Raw genomic sequence first — 17026 nt, 5'->3', positions numbered from 1 at the left:
TATATATATAACATATACTTTAATATTATAATATATATATAATATATATACATAATATACAATATATAATAATATGCATAAAGTTTTATGACCTTTTAAACTATCATTGTAAAAAATATTTATATACATATATAATAATATAATCAAATAAAGATAAATATATATGAATATGATATATATATGTATACATATATACTTATATACAATACATATATATATTATATACGAATAATATAACTTAAAAAAAAAAAAAAAAAGTTCAGTTTACAAATATATATATATATATAATTTGTTTTTTCTTTTATTTTTACTAAAGAAATAAATAATCATATCAATATATTTAAAAAGTTATGTTTCCTCCTTTTTTGGTAGTTTATTATTATATATTTCATTATTATATAATATAATATATATAAATATATATATATATATATATAATATAATATAATTTTATTTATTTATATTTATTTAAAATATATATATATATATATATATATATATATATATATAATAATATATAGAATATATAATATTCGTTTATATTAATAATAAATAAACCTTATATAAACATATAATTATAATCATTAAAGGAAAAATAAAATAAAAAAAAAAAAAAAAAGAAAAGAAAAAAAAAATATGCCAAATCTTTTTGGAAAAATAAAAAAATATTATATAATTATATAATTTTATATAATATATTATATATATATTTTTTTTGTTTATTATACTGTATTGATATAATATAATATATATAAATTAAAAAAAAGAAATTTGGAATTAAAAAAAAAAATTCAAAGTAATAATTATTATTATATTATATATTATATATATATATAATTATATATTCAATATAATATTTTTTTATTTTGAAGATTTATATTTTTATATTTTTTTTAGATGTATTATTTTTATAATAATATTATATCAGTTGCGATAAGAACAAAACATAAAGTAATATTAAACAATTACTAATTTGTATATATTTTTATGTTATATATATATATTGAAAAATATAAGAAATAAATAAATAAATAAGTGTATGTTATATATTATAAAAATTAATTTGATAGAAAATCTGTGTATATATTTGAATTATAATAGTTATATTAATTACGAGTAGTTATATAAAACAAGTGTTGTTTTTTTTTTTTTTTTTTTTTTTTTATTATAATATGTATATAATATAATACATAGAATTGTGTAATCCAAAAAAGCAAAGCAAAATAAAAGAAAATATATAAAAATAAATAATTTGTTTATAAGAATATTATATATATATATATATAGAAAAATTTATAAAGTAAAATATATGTTATTAAAGATACATAAGCAAATAAAAAATTAATAATAATTAAAATTATACAAATAAATTGGTTATGCATTTGTTATTATATGTTTTTATATAATATAAATATTACATAAGAAAAGAAAAAACAAGAAGAAAAAAAGTAAATTTTTATATCCTTCAGGAAATTAAAAATATATATTTTATATATAAAACATTAAGGAAAATTATTTATGATACTAAATTAATAATTTTAAAATAAATTGTTATAATTAAAAAATTTTGTATGTGCCACAAATAACCCTAATTAAAGAAATATATAATAGTTTCAGACGATTTTTCTTTTTTTTTTTTTCTTTTTTTTTTTTTTTTTTAAAATAAAGAGAAATCTATTGTTTAGAATTTTTTATTTTTATTATATTTATTTTTTTATTTATTAAATTAATTTTTAATATTATTTAGTATTTATTTTTTTTATTTATTAATTTAATATTTAAATCAAAATGGTAAGTACCTCAAACAGAAAAAAAAAAAAGAATAAAATAAAATAATAAAAATAAATAAATAAATAAATAAATAAATAAATAAATAAATATATATATATATATATATATATTATATGTTTAAGGAAAAATGCATTATTTTTTTTATTTACCTTTTTTTTTTTTTTTTTATGTGTGTCATTTATTTTTTATTTTATTTTTTTTTTTGTAACAGAGGATTTTATTATTTGGTGATGAGAATTTCAGCTTCTGCAACGGTTTTCTAGAAGAGCATGAAGATGACATAGTAGAAGTGTGTAGTTGTTTGAAAGAGAATGAATTAAAGCAAGAAAGCAAGAATAATATTCAATCGTTAAATAAGAATGTTGTAATTCACTATGGAATTAATCCAGTTCAATTAAAATCAAAATTTCCACCGAATACGTTTGATGCCTTATACTACGTTTTACCTGGATTATCATTTCATGGATATCCAGAATTTATTGATCCTCAGACAGAAATGTTTAAATTGCGATTAAATTTATTTTGTTTTAGTTTTTTAAAAAGTAGTAAGAATATAATAAAACCAGATGGTTATGTCTATTTATTGTTTCCAGAAGAAAACCAATTGAATGAATCTGTTGTTGCAAATAATAATGAGAATAATGATAATGTATCATCAGCAGGTGGTGTTGGCACTGACGGAGGAAATACCAAAAAATCTTCATTACCATTTTTACCAATTGAACCAAGAAAACTAGCTAGATTTTGTAATATAGTAAGAGAAGAAAGTAAAGATTACAAATTAAATCTTTCAGAACACAGTAGTTGGTTACCAGTTTTGTTTAATATGCCTATTGTAAATGAAATACCTGAATGGTTGAAGACATGCAAATATTATTGTTTTAAGATGACCGAATTAGATAATAATAATAAGAATAAAACGGTGAAAGGAAATAATCAATTGGCTGAACAAAATAATAATAATAATAATAATACAGATGCCAATAGTAATAATAATAATAATAAAAATGGAACAACGAATGAAGAAGATGATGATATAAAAAGACAACAACAAGATGATGAAGATCAAGCACAAGCTCAACAAGAACAACAAGAAAAAGAAGAACAAGAGAAACAACAAGAAAAAGAACAACAAACAAATGATGAAAATAATAACAATAATAATAATAATAATAATGAAGAAACTAAAGAGAAAGTAGATGAAGATCCTGATGAATATAATGTTTTGAAGATCCCTCCACAGGTTTTTGATTATCCAATTGAAAAATTAGGACATGTAAATGAATGTTTCTTATTTAAGCTTTATTCTATTAATAGTAAAAGTATATTAATATCACGATTAACATTAAAATATGATCCTAGAATTTCAGGATGGAAAGGAGATAATAAAATGAAAAAAGATATGATGAATAATATGAATAATATGAATATGATGAAAAATATGAATAATCTAATGAATATGAACAAATTTAAAGCAGGAAAATATATGAAAAATAAAGGTTCAAAAAATGATTTCCAACAACAATATAAAAATAACCTTATGCAAAATAATATGAACTTTGGTTTAAATAAAAAAGGTAATATGAATTTACCACCACCACCACCTAATAATCTTGCCATGCAACCAAATAATGTTACTATGGCTAATCAAAATATGAACTATAAACAAAACAATTTCCCATTTGTTAATAACTATAAAAATATGCCAAATAATCTAACACAAAATGTACAAAATTCTATGACAAATATACCCATGAATGTTAACCCAAATCTTTCCAATAATATGATGAATCCTTATATGAATGGAGCTTATAATAATAATTTCAGAAACAATATGTACCAGCAAAATATACCCTTACCACCCCCAATCAATAATTTCAATAAAAAGTAAATACAATCGCACGCATTTAGCATATGCGTAAAATAAATAATATAAATAATAATAATTTGATATATATAAATATATAAATAAATATATATAATATGTTATATATATATATATATATATATAAATATATATTTTTATGTATGCTTATATGTTACCGAAAATAAAAGGAAAATATATTAATAATAAAATATATTTGTTTTATTGAAATATGTTACATATATATATATATATATATATGTGGATACCTAATTTGTATTCTTTTTTTTCAATACGAATGTTTATATGTAAATTATTTATTATTGTTCTATCCTTATTATTATTTTTGTTATATTACTATAATTCTTATGGATATTTTTAAATATATATGTAATATTCTTTATTATGTATATATTTAATATATCAAAGTTTTATAAAATAATTTGTGTAATGTTCGATATACATGTACGTTTTTTTTTTTTTTTTTTTTTTTTTTTTTAATATGTATATATAAATATTTATATACATTTTATACCCCATATGTCATTTTTTATAAGTAAAACTTTATTATATGTATAATTTATATATATAGTATAATATATATACATTATCACAACAATATGTGTTATAGTATATGACATTTGTATATATATATATGTTCATATATATATATATATATATATATATATTTACATATATATGTTTGTGGGGAAAAAAAGAAAAAAAAAAAAAAAAAAAGGAAAAAAGAAAAAAAAAAAGTAAATAAAATAATAAACTGATTTTTAATACTTTAGAATAATTTACAATATTCTATTTTGAAAATTCTTATATCCACATAATATATTACATATACATTTATAAATAGTTATAATAATATATTCTAATTTTTTAATATATATTTAATATTATAAAATTAGAAGAAAAGAAATTAGATGCAAAGAAATATAAAACATATCATATTTTAATGTCTTTATATTTATTTATTAATTTTTTTTTTTTTTTTAATATTCCTTTTTGTTATAGAATTTACCAAGGACATAATATGAATATGAAAAGAAATAATGATCTATATAATTCTGAAAATATGGACAAGAATTATGATAATTATAATATGAAGGTATAAATAGATAAATAAATAAATAAATATATATATATATATATATATATATATATATATATATATATATAGATCATTCCTATTTTGATATAAATATATAATAAACTCTTACTAACTTTTTACATTTTTATTATTTTCTTTTTTCATAGGATAACTGTAAATCGGATAATGATAATAGTAATTAATAAATTTTATATAATTCTTTAAATATATATAATATAAAGAACAAAAAACAAATATTATACTATATTTATATATATATATATATATATATATATATATATATATGTGTGTCTTTTTCTTTTCAAGATATGAACAATACCAATATGTATAGTGACGACTATGAATTTGAGCAAACCGAATATAATTCAGCAAATGCAATAAATAATCATATTAACAATTCGGAAGATCCTGATTATTACTTGTAAGAAAAAGATAAAAATGTTATAATATATGATATTATATACATATATATATATATATATATATTTTTTTTTTTTTTTTTCTTTGAAGCTTAAAACAGAAGTCCAGGGAAGCACATCAATATGGAACATATTAAAAAGTTATATAAATACTTGTAATATAAATGTGTTTTATAATTTTTTAAACTGTTTTTTTTTATATATTTAATTAAAAATATTTATATATATTTAAGTGGCAATTTATTTTAGAGTAACTGTTTTTTTTTTTTTTTCCTTTTTTTTCTCTTTACCTTATAACTTTACAACTCGAAAAGTATTAAACGTAGTTTTTTTTTTTTTTTTTTTAATCAAATTATAAATACATATATATGTGTAAGAAATATGTTTAAAGACATGTAATTAAAAAGGAATATTTTTTTATTATTTAATTCAATATTATATAATATATATTATTCCTAAGTATATAAACATATTTTTTAATTATTTTATTATTTTATTATTTATTATTAATTTCTGTTGTTATAAAAATATATTAATTACAATAATAATTTTTTTTTAATTATTATTATTATTATATAGTGGTGTGGAATAAATAATTTATTAAAACATATACTTTTTTCAAATAAAAGGTAGAATAATTATAAGCATTAATATATAGAAAAAAAAAAATTAGATGAGAACTATCTATAATAAAGTGACGAAAAATAATAATAATAAAATTAGGTGTACTTTAATTAAAGAAAATATAAATAACCAATTTAATGATTATCAACAATACATAATATAGATATAATAAAAAAAAATTTATATATTTATATATAATAATGAATTATATGTAAAATATGTACATACATATTATATATATATATATATATATGTTTCTATTTATAATATATACATATATATTAATATTTACATTAAAATGTGCACTATATTTATTTTAATGATACAATTTGTCCTTCATTATCAAATTTGAAAACATTTGAATGTTTTTTAATAAAGAAACCTAATTTCATTTTAAGTCCTTCTGGTTTTTTAACTTTACCTAATTCTGTTAATTTACTTTTACCATTTTTTTTCAAGAATGCTACTAAATCTTTTTCAAATTGACCTTCATCATCAACTTTAGATTTTTTTAATGGACCATCATTTTTGTTATCTAAGGATCTTTTATTTTTTTTTTTATCTCCTCCTTTTTTTTTATTTTCAACATCTTCTCCTTCTTCATCTTCTTCCTCCTCATCTTCTTCTTCATCTTCTTCATCATCTTCTTCATCTTCTCCTTCTTCATCCTCATCTTCATCGTCTTCATCTTCATCATCTTCTTCATCTTCATCATCTTCATCATCTTCTTCATCGTCTTCATCATCTTCATCATCTTCTTCATCGTCTTCATCATCTTCATCGTCTTCATCATCGTCATCTTCATCATTTCTTCCTACATTTGTTTCATCATCTTCGTTATTTTCTAAGTTTTTTTTTCTTTTGGATATACCATTAGAAAGAGAATTCTTTAAAGTATTTTTTTTTGTAAGCATTCTTACTTCGTCATTATCGAATTCATCTTCAAATTCATCTTCATCTTCGTCTAAATTATCTTGACCAAATGATACTTCATAATAACCTACAATATGGACTTCATTTGAACTTCCACTAGTTTTTATTTTTACATCATTATCTAACATCAAGAATATATCTAATGGAGTGTCTTCACATACATTTTTTTGTAAGCAACATATGTTGTAGCATCCATTTCCGTCCTCGACTTGGACATATATCTTTCCTTCATGTTCAGGATTATTTAAACAGGCCCTAGATAAATGAATAACTGAATATCCATCTTTAACTTCAGGGACAACAGTTTCATCAGGCTTGACTACTTTACCTAAAAAAAAAAATAAATAAATAAATATATATATATATATATATATATATATATAATATAGTATTTTTATAAAACACTTAACACACATAAGCATGTCACAAGCAGTTACATAGAAATAATCACATATATATATCATATATTATGTAATTAAAAGATAGAAATTTTTTTTTTTTTCCAAATATATACATAAATATAAATTTTTTAAACATATAACATTTATATATATAATAAACATAATTTATACATAGCACACAATATCTACATTCATATAATACATGCTACATACAACATCAAAATGTTGTAAATACAATATGTAATATTATACATAAATATAAACATATATATAAACATATATATATATATATAAACATATATATATATATATATATATATATATATATATATATATATATATATATTATATATTATATGCATTTCATTTATTTGTATATTTATTTTATATGTGAAAATTATAACTTACCATAAAACATTTTGTACAAATTTTAATTATTTTTTAAAATATATGAGGCTTTAAAATTAAAAGATATTTTTCTTTTTGCAAAGAATTTTTATTCAAATAAATTTATAAATATATAGGAAATTTATATTTATAAAAAATATAGTAATAAAATAAGTCTGACTTAATTCTTTTTTCACTTAATAAAAAACTATATTATAATAATATGTATAATTTATATTATACTTTATATATGAAAAAAAAAAAAAAGGAATGTTTATTTATTTTTTTTATTTTTATAACTAAATATATTATATTCTTCAGGTTGTTATTTATTACATATAAATAAATAATATAAATATTATATATATATACAATATATACAAATATATTATATTTAATATAAAAAAATTATGTTATATATAACATTTAAATAATTATACAGGAAATAAACTTTAAATTATATTATATATATATATTATATATATATCCATTTATATGTATTGTATTGTTATTTATAGATGAGGAAAAAATTAATTTATATTGTAAACTTATTTATTTTTTATAAAAAAAAGCTCTCTTTCTACTTTTGAAAATAAGAGGTATTATATATGTTGTTTTTAACAAAATACTTATATATATATGTAAACGTATACATATTTTTTTTTATATATATAAAATAATAGTGTTATTATAATATTAACGTTCATTTCTTTTTGTGAGAGGCACTAAGGCTTCCTATGAAAAAAAATATAGGAAGGAAAAAAAAAAAAAAAAAAAAAAAAAAAACGATCGCATGCAATGTTAATTATACATATATATATTATAAGATTTTATTATGTATATTATATATATGAAATGATTGAATACTATAAAAATATTAATATATAATATATATATGAAATTATCATATTTTAATTAAATATTATGATTTTTTTTCTTCTGATATTAAAAAAAAAAAAAAAATAAATAAATAAATAAAAATAAAATTAATATAATATAAAATAAATATTTTATTTTTCTATATAGTAAATATTATTCTTTATATAATACCTACATAATAACAAAATTAACATTTAAAAAATATTTATATAATAAAATATGATACCATATAATACAATAATATATATATGGCTTATTTTATTTATACATTTCGTATATAAGTTCTTTGCCATATAGTGTTATATAAAGATTATTATTTTTATCCTTTACAAAAAAAAAAAAAAAAAAAAAAAAAAAAAAAGCGTATTCAAATATTATTTTCGTCATTTAAAAATATAAATAAATATATACATTATTTCAAGAAGCAATTGTCATCTTAAAATATATAATATATATATATTTTTTAAGGATAAGTTGGTTATAATGAAAAAAAGTATATACGAATCAGACAAGCATGTTTTGTAAATTATAACTGATATAATGATAGGTATATGTATATAACAGGATGTTTAAAATAAATATATGTATATACATACACCCAAATATGATGTACCTTATGGTTTTTCTTCTTTTTTTTTTTTTTTTTTTTTTTTATAATAGAGATTAAAAATAAATACATATACCTAAATGTCTTTTATATATTAATGTATATTAATTGGAAATTGAAAATATAAAACATTTTCTACACAATTTAAAATGTATAATATATAATATAAATATATATTACGAATAATATAAATCCCTTTCATTCATTTAATGTTAAAATAAACTCTTTCCTTTTTTTCAGCGTATTTTATGAAAACAATAATGCTTTTCATAAATGCATAGGAATTTGTGTTAAGTATTTAAAAAAATATTATCGAACTTTTATAGAAAAAAAAAAAGAAAAAAGAAAAGATTTTATTATAAATAGGTGAATATATATATATATATATATTTATTGATTTGTCCATTTATTATTTAATATATATATATATATATATATATTTTTCTTTAAAATATCATTATCCTAATAATTATCTTTTATACATCGAAAAAATATTAAAACTTTCCAAACATAACATTTAAAAAAAATATATTCAATATAAATGACGATTTTATTTTTCTTTTTCTTTATATATATATATATTAATTAAAAGAAAGTATATAATGCGCCATTTATTTTTTATTTCATTTTCCTTGTCCTTTTTATTTATTTTATTTTTTTTTTTTTCCTTTTAATAATTTATTTATAAAGGGTACAAAAAATGAAAAAACAAATATTAAAAAAAAAAAAAAAAATTGTACCATTTGTTGTATATTTATGACACAAATATATAATATTATTTAACAAAATTTCCAACACCTAATTTAATTTCATTTTTTCAAGATCCAATAAATAAAGAATTATAATTTCCTTAAAAATTAATTCCTTCACTTTTCTCTTTTATTTCTTTTGTTTTGTTTTTATTATATATATATATATATATATTTAATATTATGTAAAAAAGATAAAATAAAACAGTAAAAGAAAAAGGGGAAAATATATAAATAAATATAAAAATAATAAAATTTATAATTTGTACATATAAAAAATATATAATTTATTATTTCTTATATTTTTGTTATTAATTAAAAACATAGCACAAAAGTTTTTCAAATGAATGTGTAGAATATTTAATGTGAAGTTAAAATAAAATTAAAATTTCATCAATATATTTTTTTTTTTTTTTTTTTTTTTTCTTTTGTATTAATTTTTATGATATATTTAAACTATTTAGATTTGTGTGAGTTGTACATATTATGAATATATATTAATATTATTACATTGTTTCTGTTTATAACTTTATTATTATATTACTTTAGGTAATTTTTTAACAAATTTATAATATATATATTAAATTTTTTTTATCCTATAAAAAATTATGAAATTTTTATAACATAATATTGTTTACATATATTCAAGGGTTGGAAAAATATATATATATATATATATTTATATATATATGTCTTTATTTTTTTATAATTATATTGTTTCTCATTTAAGTATAGTTGTTTGGTTATATTCTTATTCAATATCCACATTATTAAATAGATAATCTTTTATTTTGACTGTGTTTATAATAACTTATTTTTCTTTCTAATTAAAAAGGTATACATTAGTATCCATTTATTTACATATATAAAATAAAAATTATTATGGAGAGAGAAAAGCATGAAAATATGCTCATGGCAATTGCTCGGGATTTTAATTCAATAGATGATTTAATAGAAACTTTCTTAAACTTCTTAGAAAATAAGACGGACTATTTCCATGTTATGCTTAATGATAAAGATGTAGAAATTTTGTCGAAAAAATATGACGGGGCTATACTTAAAAATTTATTAAATAATAATAACTGTGGATTTAAAGCACATAGTAGAGAACAACTTTTAATTAAATCATTTAGAAAACATCAAATAAATTATATAATGAGAAAACAACCATATATAATAGAAAATGAAGAAATGAAAAATAAATATTTAACTTCTTGTGATGAATTAAAAAAAGTAAAATATATGCCAATAACAGAACATATCAACATGAAAAAACAAGAAAGTTCAAGTAAAGTAGATTCGGATGTACATTCATCTAATATTGCTCGTACGAAAAAATAAAAAAATATATGTATATATAATTATATATATATATATATATATATATATTATTTTAATTTATCATATTGATGAAAAAAAGAAAAAAAAAAAAAAAATTTCTTTTTAAACATTTTTTTATTCATATAACATATTTTATATAAATATTGAAACACTTAATTTTTATCCAAATTTTCATATATTTTTTGTTTTAGAGGAAAATCATATATCTATATGGAACGGAGGGAAAACAGACAAATATTACTGGAATCAGGCCCTAAAAGAGATAAATTTAGAATTGCCTTTAAATGAAGAAATTAAACCGAATGATGTGAATGTTCAAATTACCAATACAAATATTAAAATTTATCATTCTGGTATAAAAATTATTACCACCAAAGAAAATATATATATATATATATATATATTTCATTTTTGAAAAAACTCATAACCATTTTATTCTCCATATATATATATTTTTTTTTTTTTTTTTTTTTTTTTTTAAAGGTGTATTGAAATTAGAAGGAATGTTTTATGAAGAAGTTGATAAACAAGAATGTGTATGGAGTATAGAAGATAAAAAAAAAATTATAATTTATTTAGAAAAAAAAAGAGAAAATTGGTGGCCATGTGTAATAAAAGGAGATACAGAAATAGATACCAAAAATATAGAATCAAAAAAAAATTTAACCGATTTTGATGAAAAAACGCAAGGGGAAATTAGGAAATTTTTACTTGAACAAAGAATGTAATATATTTTTATCTAAAAAATATAATGTCTTTATATAAAATAGCCTTTTCATTATGTATAGAGAGGGATATTAAATAAAGAATAATACAAATATATATATATATATATATATATATATATATATATTTATTTATTTATTATATATTTATTTTTTTTTTTTAATTTTAAAGGAAAAACGAAGGTATACCTACTCCAGATGATTTAAGGAAACAAACCATGATAAATAATGTCTTAAGCAGCAAAGGATCACCTTTTGACAGATAAATATGTTTATAGTAGTAAGATAAGAAAATATTTACGTAGACATTATTATGAATTTGATATAATATATATATAGTTATATAGTTATATTTGTTTATGTTTAATTTTATTTTTTGTTTATATTATTTGAAAACTATATTGTAACTTGTGGATCATAAAAACTATCTTTTAATTGTTTACCTATATGTTCATAGTATTAATTCATTCAATTTTTTTTTTTTTTTTTAAATATATATATGTATGTATATATATAAGACCATTATCCTTATGAACATTTATATAATTATATTTTACATTAATATTATTGTAAGAATGACCTAACATGTGAAAGCAACCATATGATAAATGATAAATGTTATATATGGTTAAAATAATATTTTTCTTCTTTTGTTGTATGCTAATATATTTTATTACTATTAAAATGTTCCTTTATACTATAATAGTGATATACATTTTTTTTTTTGTTTTATCATATATTCCTATTTTTTTTATATGTTCACATAAAAAAATTAAAAAAAAAATCTTAAACTACCCCTTTGTAATGTTTTAAAAAATGTAAACATATTGTTTTATATTAATATAGTTTATATAACTGTTTCTTATTATATTTTTTTATTTATATATGTATATTTTTTTTTTTGAACTTATGTATGAAATGTGGAAATAATAAATTAATAAAATATATTTATATATATAATAATGAGATAAATTACGTAAAAAATATAACAGATTTTTGCTTAAATAATTCTTTATTTGATTTTTTTTTTTTTGAACAATATAAAATAATTATATGTCTATGATTTTGTGGTTGATGTGTCCACTTTTAAGGGTTTTAAAGTAATTTGTAAACAATATGATAAAAAAATATATTATACATGCTATTTTGTTTGTTTCTTTTTTTCATTTTATGTTATTTTAAACATTCCTAAATATTTATTTTTTTTTATTATAATATCACTTTTTGGAAAAAAAAAAAAATATGTGTGCGATGGTTAATATTAATATATATATGTATATAATATATATAATTAAGAAAAATAAGTCATATTTTATGATATATGATAATGTATTATATTTTTAATAATTTATGAAAAAAAAAAAAAAAAAAAAAAACACTCCATTAAATATATGTATATATATATATATATATATATATATATATATTATGTATGTGTCATATTTATTTAATTTTATTTTTATTTATTTTTTTTCATACAAAAAATTTAATTCTTATATGAATCTCTGTCACATTTTTAATTTATTTTATGTGTTTATAAATAAAAAAAAATATATGCATATTTTTAATTTTATTTTGTTGATTTTTATATCTTTGTGTTGATATAAAACAACGTGCACTTAATTGATTTTTAAAACATATTAAATATTACAACAATTTTATTCTTTTTTTTTATATGTTTATGATTTTAAATATATTTTATAAAGATATGTGTATTCACATTTTGGAATAAAAAAAAAAATATATATATGTATTATATATATATATAATATATATATATGAATAACATCTATTATATACTTATTAATTGAAAACGTTTCTTCATGCATTGTACAACTGCTATCAATTCACCCCGATTTTGTATTTGTTTTATAAGATCAAAATAATGTTACAAATTTTGTAAAACATATATATTATGTATATATATATATATATATATATATATGATTGTATATTTTAAAGTATTTATGAATACACAAATATTTATTTTTTTATCGTAATATCACTTATTGTTTTTTTTATTATATAAAGTATTTTTTTTTTTGTAAAATATAAACATATAAATATATGCATTTATTTATTTTATAAATCTTTTTAGAGTTTAATAGAAAAAGACAATTTTTTTTTTTTTTTTCCGCTTGTAAATATATTTCCCTTCTTTTATGCATAATAAAAAATTAACTTTAATTATTTAATAAAATTGTGCATGTAATATAAGTGAAGTTTTTAAAAATATTAGATTGTGATAAATATTAATATAATTTGGTTTGTTTTTTGTATATAGAAAAATAAAATAAATAATATATATATATATATATTTATATGTATATATTATACTTTAATAGCTATAAATAGATTTTTTAATAATTTTTAGAAAAATGTCCGAGAATGTAAAATATTATTACGATATAGTAACGAGCAAATTATATTTTTTTGATATTCTGAGTGTTCAATGGAAAGAATATAATGAAGATAATTTTAACGATGAATATGCACAAGGTAATAAAACAACCAAGGATAATGAGAAAGATGGTGTTGATAAATATTCATTCTACAACACCAGAAATGTGCAACAGAAAATTAAAAAGGGATATAAAGAAATACCTCATAAAAAAAAAGATTCTAACAATCAATTGTATGAATTAACTAATAATGTTTCTAATAAAATTATGAGAGGTGGTAATAATCTTATAAAGAAATTAAAAGAATCACTTAATATTTCTGATCCATCAAATTCACAAAAAGATTCCTCATATGTAAATGAACAAAGTCAAAAGGTAATTAAAGAAACAAATGATCATATTTATCCTTCTCAAGGTGATATAAGAAATTATAATAATGAAAACAAGGTAGAATATGATGACTCATTATATAATTATTATGAGGAGGAGGAAGAAGAAGAAGAAGATAAGGATAATGAAGAAGAATTTATTAATAATAATAATAGTAAAACGAAAGAAGAAGATGGAGAATATCAAAATAATGTTAATAATAATGATAATCATACTTATGATTATAATAATATATCAAATAGTTATACAGATGAATATGAACAATACAATGATAATGTATATAATGAATCTGGAAATTATGAAATAAACGATAAAAATTATTATGATGAAAATATGAATTATTACGAAGACCCTGAGCATTATGATACAGATGATAAAAACGATTATGAAGAAAATGGATATTATTATGAACAGGACATGAAACATTATAATAAAGAAAATAATTATGAATACGACGAAACAGAAAAATATAATAATAATAATAATAATAATAATGATAATATCCCTTCAAGTAATAAGGGTAAACAATCCGATTCTAAGGATAAACAAAATAGCAAAGAAATTTTTTATAATTATGAAAAACAACATTTAGAAAGTACTACTCCATATGATAAGATTTATTTAAATGAAAAAAAAGAAGATACATATGGTTATTCACCAGTAATAGAAAATAATGAAGAATATATAAAAGATACAGAAGATGAGGAAAATAAAAATATATTAAAAGAACATAATGATAGTAAACTTCTTAAAAAATTAAATAAGGAAGAAGTAAAAAAAAAAAATTCTGCATATTCACGTTATTCTAGTCATAGTTCATGTGGTTCAAATAAATTAAGTGAACGTATAAATAGTCTAATAAATCAATCATATAGTATTCATTCACTTACACCTCAACATCGTAGTTATATGACAAAGAGTAGCTATTATCATAGTAATCATTATTATAGTAATAATTCTTTATCAAAAAGAGGTAGTTCCAATTTAATAGACAATTTATTAAGTCATAGTGGAACAAAATCAGACAATTTTCAGTCTTTCAACGATACAGAAAATAACGATGGAAAAGATAATAATACAGAAGAAGGAATAATGCATAAGAAAACTTCAAAAGTTAATTTTGAAGAAGTAAATGATTCAAAAGAACAAAACATTGATCAAGATAAAAAAGTATATAAGGAAAATGAAGAATCTAACGTAAATAATGAAACTAATGATACATCTGAAATACCATTTGTACGTAGAGCAACCAGAACACTTACTTTTAAAAACCAAGGGGGGTTAACTGGATGCTTAAAAACAGTTCATAAGAAAAAACAAGAATTAATGTCATCGTCACCAAATGGTGTTAGCGATATAGATATAAAAATTGCAAACCTTAAAAGAAGAGCAAGGGAATTAGCTCAAAGATATAAATCCAAAGAATATTCAAATCATGATCAAGAAAAAACTAAAAATATGAAAACAAAATTTGAAGAAATAGTTTATCAAGCACAAAAGCAAAAAAGAGAATTGCAGCAAGTGCAAAATACATCATGTGATTAAAAAATTTTTATAAAATAAAACAATATATAAATATATAGATGTATATATATTCATTTTATTTGTTTATTCCATTTATATAATAATAATAATATATGAAAATTATACAATAATTTAAAAAAAAGAAAAAAAAAAGAATTAATATTTGTAATTTCGCTATTTTTTTTTATTTTTTTGAGTGAATACATATAACATTGATAACCATTTTATTTTTTTTTTTTTGAGCTTAATTCTTGTTATACATAACAATTGTACATAACAAGTACAATTATATTTAAAAAAATAAATATTTTTTTTTGTTCTTGTAATTTCTTTTTTTTTTTTTAAATGAACTAAAATAATATATATCATGGCATACAATATATAGTCTCATATGTTTGAGCATCTCTAACCTTTTTGTTTTCTTATTTTTAATAATAATTATATATATATATATATATTATTTAATATGTTTATTTATAAATAATATATTATTCTATAAATAAACATTAATATTCACTCATTAATATTTTATGAAAATTATTATTTATTAAAAAAAAAAAAAAAAAGGTACCAATTATGTGTATACTAAGAACACACAAGAAGTTACTTGGTTTTTATATTATATATAAAATATATATAAAACTAATTTTTTTTTTTTAAAGAATATTTTTTATTTACTTTAAATAATATACAAAAAAAAAAAAAAAAAATACATATATATTATAAAATAGGAAGAAAATTCATAAATATATAAATATTAATACATATATTTATATATTTACATTTTGAAAGTTATATTTTTAATATATATACATATATAGAGATCTATATATTTTTTCTTCTTAATTATTAAATAAGTTTTTTTCTCTT

At 17.2% G+C, this 17026-nt stretch overlaps 4 protein-coding genes across 4 annotated transcripts; 3 read left to right on the top strand and 1 right to left on the bottom strand.

Moving 5' to 3' along the window:
* Positions 1-1788: 1788 nt before the first annotated feature.
* PADL01_0812600 (conserved Plasmodium protein, unknown function) lies at positions 1789-5331 on the top strand (the record flags this gene model as incomplete). The annotated part of the gene is made up of 6 exons (XM_028681467.1): positions 1789-1791; positions 2003-3678; positions 4679-4772; positions 4922-4949; positions 5082-5196; positions 5286-5331. The coding sequence occupies 6 exons, from the start codon at positions 1789-1791 to the stop codon at positions 5329-5331; spliced, it is 1962 nt and encodes a 653-aa protein (XP_028537842.1).
* Positions 5332-6129: 798 nt separating this feature from the next.
* PADL01_0812500 (conserved Plasmodium protein, unknown function) lies at positions 6130-7570 on the bottom strand (the record flags this gene model as incomplete). Its single annotated transcript, XM_028681466.1, has 2 exons — positions 6130-7079; positions 7561-7570. The coding sequence occupies 2 exons, from the start codon at positions 7568-7570 to the stop codon at positions 6130-6132; spliced, it is 960 nt and encodes a 319-aa protein (XP_028537841.1).
* Positions 7571-10656: 3086 nt separating this feature from the next.
* On the top strand, positions 10657-12106 carry PADL01_0812400 (CS domain protein, putative; the record flags this gene model as incomplete). The annotated part of the gene is made up of 4 exons (XM_028681465.1): positions 10657-11101; positions 11307-11468; positions 11599-11839; positions 12013-12106. The coding sequence occupies 4 exons, from the start codon at positions 10657-10659 to the stop codon at positions 12104-12106; spliced, it is 942 nt and encodes a 313-aa protein (XP_028537840.1).
* A 2112-nt stretch (positions 12107-14218) lies between these two features.
* Positions 14219-16177, top strand: PADL01_0812300 (conserved Plasmodium protein, unknown function; the record flags this gene model as incomplete). Its single annotated transcript, XM_028681464.1, has 1 exon — positions 14219-16177. One exon carries the CDS (start codon positions 14219-14221, stop codon positions 16175-16177), a length of 1959 nt encoding a protein of 652 aa, XP_028537839.1.
* Between the last annotated feature and the right edge of the window lie 849 nt (positions 16178-17026).

Source organism: Plasmodium sp. gorilla clade G2, assembly GCF_900097015.1.
Source record: "Plasmodium sp. gorilla clade G2 genome assembly, chromosome: 8".
Lineage (NCBI taxonomy): Eukaryota > Apicomplexa > Aconoidasida > Haemosporida > Plasmodiidae > Plasmodium > Plasmodium adleri (nom. inval.).
This window is presented reverse-complemented; position numbering and strand designations above follow the sequence as displayed.